Below are 5772 nucleotides of genomic sequence, written 5' to 3'. Positions count from 1 at the left end.
ATACCTATCGATGTGCTCTTGTCCAAGTTACTTCCACCTCTCTGAGCTCCAATTTTACTGGTAAAGTAAGAGAGTTGGACTAGAATACTAATGAACCTTCCAGCTTTGATTTTGGCTGGTAAAATGGAATAGTGGTTGAGGTGAGCTCAGTAATGTGTCCACTCTCCCACCCTGCCCCTCAAAAGATGCCCACATCTGAATCCCTGGAATCTGTGACTATGTTACCTCATGTAGCAAAAGGCACTTCTGCAGATATGATTACGTTAAGGCCTTGAGAGGGAGACAGAAGGAGAAGGTAGGTGGATGGAAGTAGAGGTCAGAGACGAGAAAAGATGCTAAACTGCCAGCTTTAAAGATGGAGGAAGGGGTCATGAGCCAAGGAATGCAGGCAGCTTCTAGCAGCTGTAAAAAGCAAGTAAATGGATCCTGCCCTAGAGCTTCTAGAAGGAACATAGTCTTGCAGATCCATTTTAGACTTCTGACCTCCAGCACTGTAAAGTAGTAAGTTTGTGCTGCTTTAAGCCACTAAGTTTATGGTAATTTGTTATAGAAGCAAAAGGAAACTAATTTAGGTGAAGAACTTGCCTGCTGCTATCAGACTACTTGAGTTTAAATCCTTCTATTACTTACTGGATATGTGAACTTCGGCAAATTACTAAAACTCCCTGTACCTTAGTTTGTTCTTGAAAAAAATGGGATGATGGAGGGGCGCCTGGGTCCACGGACTTCGGCTCAGGTCGTGGGTTTGTGAGTTCGAGCCCCGCATCCAACTCTGTGCTGACAGCTCAGAGCCTGGAGCTTGCTTCGGATTCTCTGTCTCCCTTTTTCTCTGCTTCTCCCCTGCTCACACTCGGTCTCTCTCTCCTACAAGAATAAATAAAGATTCAAAAAAATAAAAAGAAAAAGAAGAATGGGATGATGGTGCCAGAAACAAACCTACTGGGTTATTATAAGTTTAAATGAGGAAATCCTTAGGATCACCTGGGACTTAGTAATTATCAGATAAATGTAATCGTTGTTCTGCTAAATTTTACAACTTAAGTTAGGATATTTGTACCCTGTGTCCTATAAATCAAATATTTCTTTTCACATAGTCATTGAAGAGGACGAGTGTAGGAACATTTACTTTTAGGAGTTATGTATAGAGCGTTTCATTTGATCCTCACAATCAACCGTGAAACAGATATAAATTTAAGTTTTCACAAGAGGCTGTGGGAGGTCAAGTCACCCAAGCAACGGAGCTAGTAAGTGGACAAATCAAAGTGGCTTGCCCATTATTACATCACCTACCATTATTGGGCAGATGATGATGAATACGGGCACACAAACACAGCAGTGGGCACTCAACCTGGGGACTCCAGACCGACACTAGGTCACCTCATAGGACCCACGCTATCACAGTTCCCAGCTGTTTACCACCCATCCCTTGTTTCCAGAGAGGTCGCAGGCAAGCGACAGAGGCAAGCGGCAGAAGCCTCCCAGAGCGCGCAACTCGGCCCAAGCTCCGAGGGGAGCTACACAAANCTCGGGCTTCCCCGCATCTCACCGGAACTCCATGATGTGTGCTGTTACCTTCCTGTTACTGATGGGGACTCTGACTTTCATGGCGGCTAAGTGGTTTGCCCTAAGTGAAAACTGCCAGGAATGACAGATGCTCCGTTTGAACCCAGGCCTCTGACCACACACCGACACCTCTGGCTTCGCTTAACCACTAGGTGGATGAGGCCTTTTGGATCCCAGCATAACCTGTGACCAGTCTGAAGGGCAGAATAGACAGACATTTCCACAGACATTTCCTGTCCCGTGGTAGCCACAGGTGAATGATGCAGTGAAATAAAAGGAGGCACCTGGAGGACGTGCCACAGAAAACAGTGTGTTAGTAGACCCGTGGAAGGGGCTTCTGGTCCGTCCGTCTTTAGGATGTGGGGTTGTGCAGAAGTTACAACCATACTTAAATCCATCCATTCTGTGACGCAGGTTAGTGGGAAAGTATTCTTATTTTAGAAATTGAGGCACAAGCAGTTTCACTCTCAGACATATTCCCCAATAGGTGCTAGTCTCCTGCCTCCCAAGAGGGTTCTGTACTGCTGCACTTCCTCGATATATAGACAGAGAAATACAATTACATGTGTTACCGTGGTACCCAGGACTACCTGATTATTTGGTGACTTTCCAAACTGAAGTGAAAAGGACATCATTTAATTTGTAGGCCACTTTTGAAAATTGATAATGACCTTATTTTAAGATAAAATGATCATTTTCATGGGGTCAAAACCTGAGAGCTGTTTTCATAATCCTAATTGTTTAGGATATTTATTCCTTTGTTGTTGGGGAATTCTGTGGTGTAATGAACTGACTTGAAAAGATTTTTTTAAAAAATGTTTAATGTTTATTTTTGAGAGATACAGAGTTTGAGTGGGGAGGGACAGAAAGAGAGAGAGAGAGAGAGAGAGAGAGAGAGAGTCTGAAACAGGCTCCAGGCTCTGAGCTAGCTGTCAGCACATAGCCCCACGCAGGGCTCGAACTCGGGAATGGTGAGATCATGACCTAGGCTGAAGTCGGATGCTTAACTGACTGAGCCACCCAGGCGCCCCTGAAAAGATTTTAAATCTAAAAAGAAAGAGAAAATATTTTAAATCTATACTCGAGACGATACTTATTTCCAGAATGGTTTTTTGAACTAATTTTAAGTTGCATAGTGGGATTTACAGAAATGGGCGTGTCATAAAGCACCTTGTCTCCATGGAAACAAACCATGTCTTCAGGAAACAAACCTGAAGAGTTTTGGTTTAGATTACAATCTTATCACATAGCCTAGTTCTCTACTCTAGGACACTTGGATGTCATTAATAGTTGCTTTTAACTCAGAATTCTGTCAAGCCATTCCACAGCAAAGATTAAGTTGCCAGACCTATTACAGTATTAAAGGATCATTAAGTTAGAATGATCAAGCATTTTCATTATCTTTAATTCAGGAAAGCCACATTGTTGCCCAGCATAAGTTTAAAAAAGAAAATGAAAACTATTAATCAGTCCCTTCTCATGGACCACCTCATTCTCACTTTGCTGTAGCCATTTCCTAGATACTGATGTCTGTGTATACATCTTTATCTCCTCCTCCTGCCATTTCCTGAGCTTTACAATGCAAACATTCTCAATCCTAGGGCATTCATCAAAATCACCAGTAAAGCACTTAAAAAAAATATGGTTGCCCGGGCTGTGCCCCAGACCTAATGAATCAAAATCTCGAGGGAAGTAGGTGAGGAACACATCCTGCAATTTTAGAAGTGTTCTAGGTGGGATTAGTAGCCTCCGTAGACCTGATGTTACCCCTCATCGCTATGGTCTGCTGTCACTAACACCTGTCCAGGCCAGCCTAGGGTATTCTGTGTGTCATCACAGCTACAAACAAAAGGAAGTCTATGTTGAAAGCAGTTGTATCTTTTGTTTCCCCCTTCCCCACTTTAGGTTGGTTTCAATGCTGATGAAGCTCACAATATTGTTAAAGAGGTGAGTTAACAGGTCTTGTTCATTGTGAAGCTTGCTCTGTTGACTTCCAGTACAAAGTTGTAAAACTTAGTATCAAAACAAAATTTTTAATATTTATTTGCTCTTTATAGGGGTCCCTCTATGTTTTGTTGTATGCTATCAGGCATCCGAGGGCTTACTCTGAAAGTGATGTTGGAGAATTAGTCTAGAACACTTGGCTGCTGCTTTCTAAAACTGATGTTCTGTCTTTTGAATAGAAGAACTTGTATTCCAGTAGGCCAAATATTTTAAATGTTAATTCTATACAAGGATGTGTGTATGTAGATCTCACACACCCACACTTTTATATTGGTAAGTTATTTGTGTGATATATGTCAAAAGACTGCCGAAATATGTTTTAGCCCAATATAACTGAAAAATAATCACTTAACGTCTTCTAGACATGGATATGATGCTAAATCAAAATCTTAAAATTATTTGAAACATGAAATCTGGTCCTCCTAGTAGGCAAATAGATAAGAAGTTCTACTTGGGAATCAGTTCTGGCAGAGGAACTTGAATCATTCTAGTCCTATCGCATACAGACTACACGGTGGGTACGGTATTTATGAACACTTTTAATAGTCCTGAGTCATTTTTCACTGTGCCAAATCCAAAGCCCAGAAGGCGACCTTGTATTGTGGGTATGGCGGGTAGGTCTGTGTCCTAACAGGCCCTCCCTGCCCGTAGTCTGGGCCGGATTGGCTTGCCCTCTGAGCATTGAGCACCTCCTCAGTCCATGCCGGGACAACGCCTCACCTGTCTGAATGTTCTAGGGCACCAGCTCACCCAGAGCTCACCCAGAGCTGGCCTTGTACAGCGAGGATCAACTCCAGGTCTGACAGCTTGACGGGCACCTGAATATCCTGCCCTATTTGAACAGTTCAGAATCGTGTGTTGGAACTCTGTAGTACAGCATGAGGACTCCAGTTAACAGTACCGTATTGTAGGCTTGAAAGTTGCTGAGATGGATCTTTAGTGTTTCCACCTCGAGGGCAAAAAGTGAGAACTCCAGGGGGAGAGGGATATGTTAACAACCTTATTGTGATCATTTCACAATATGTGCCTGTATTGAGTCATCACATCGGACACCTTGAACCTGCACAGTGGTATATGTCAATTACATCTTAGTAAAGCCAGAACAAATAAAGTAACAGCAGCAATACTGATGAGGATGATCTCTAACACTGCGTATGTGCTTACTCTGTCAGTCACTGTGCTTGAGCCCTTGACATTCATGCTCTCACCCCATCCTCACAACAACCTGATAAGATGAGGCCGTTATCTCTCCTTTAAGGATTAGGAAAATAGGGGCTCTAAGAGGTTAAAGTCACTTGCAAAAGGTCACAGTGAATAGGTGGCAGAAGTGACCTTGCAACTAAGCTTGTGATACGAAACCAGTGCTCTTAGCCAGATACCAGACGTGGACGTGAGTGAGCACTAGGAAATTATTTAACTGGCTGGTTCTAGAGCACCCGAAAAGTGCCGTTTGTTGATTTACTTTTAGTGGCAGGAGGTGCGAGCTTGACAGCTAAGTCAATTACATGATATAAATGTAATTATTACACATGAGAATTCTATTTTTAAATTGGCCTCATCCTTTGTTTCTAGCATCGGAAACCTACTTCAAATCCCAACTGTTTCAAAGCCATTCTGTAACCAATTAATATCACCCTTTTCTTCATCTCCACTTCCCTCCATTATCCTTTCATGAGACAACTTACCATCTTTGATTAGTCTTTCTTGGGTTACAGATTTCTTTTGTTAGCTTCTCGGCCAGCTCTTTACAAGAGAGGCCACGTCATTTTTATCTTTATATGGCCCATGGTATATCACAGAGTGAGAGACTACGTGCAGGAAATACACATTGAAAATTCTAAAACAGAGGCAGTGAATGAATATTTACCAGATACATATTTTCTAAGATGCTTTGGGGGGTTATAAATGTTTTCACATTTTGAATAAGCTTTTGTGTGATTTGTATAGGTCTTTAACTGTCCTCTGCCCTTTTAGTGTATAGATGGGATCTTAGGAGGTGAAGATTATAACCAGAATAACATCAACCAGTGGACTGCAAGCATCGTGGAACAATCCTTAACACATTTGGTTAAGCTGGGAAAACCTTATAAATACGTCGGTAAGTATTAGTGTCCTTCCTCACTGGTCTATTCCTCTCTGTCCTCTTGGTCTTTTCTGAATTCAGAGCATGTAAGTGAATGAAATGCAAGTTAGATTTTTTTTTTT

The 5772-nt window shown here is 42.1% G+C and overlaps 1 protein-coding gene across 1 annotated transcript in view; it reads left to right on the top strand.

Annotated features, from left to right (window-relative positions):
• The first annotated feature begins 355 nt into the window (after window positions 1-355).
• DYNLT3 (dynein light chain Tctex-type 3) overlaps window positions 356-5772 on the top strand; it is a 6730-nt gene continuing 1313 nt past the window's right edge. The window contains exons 1-3 of the mRNA XM_077765100.1: window positions 356-415; window positions 3469-3510; window positions 5542-5665. Of these exons, the coding sequence (XP_077621226.1) occupies window positions 356-415; window positions 3469-3510; window positions 5542-5665 (226 nt within the window). The remainder of the gene's footprint in view (window positions 416-3468; window positions 3511-5541; window positions 5666-5772) is intronic.

Source organism: Crocuta crocuta, unplaced genomic scaffold (assembly GCF_008692635.1).
Source record: "Crocuta crocuta isolate KB4526 unplaced genomic scaffold, BGI_CrCroc_1.0 scaffold301, whole genome shotgun sequence".
Lineage (NCBI taxonomy): Eukaryota > Metazoa > Chordata > Mammalia > Carnivora > Hyaenidae > Crocuta > Crocuta crocuta.
The sequence above is the reverse complement of the archived record's forward strand: the minus strand, read 5'-3'. Positions and strand labels throughout refer to the sequence as shown.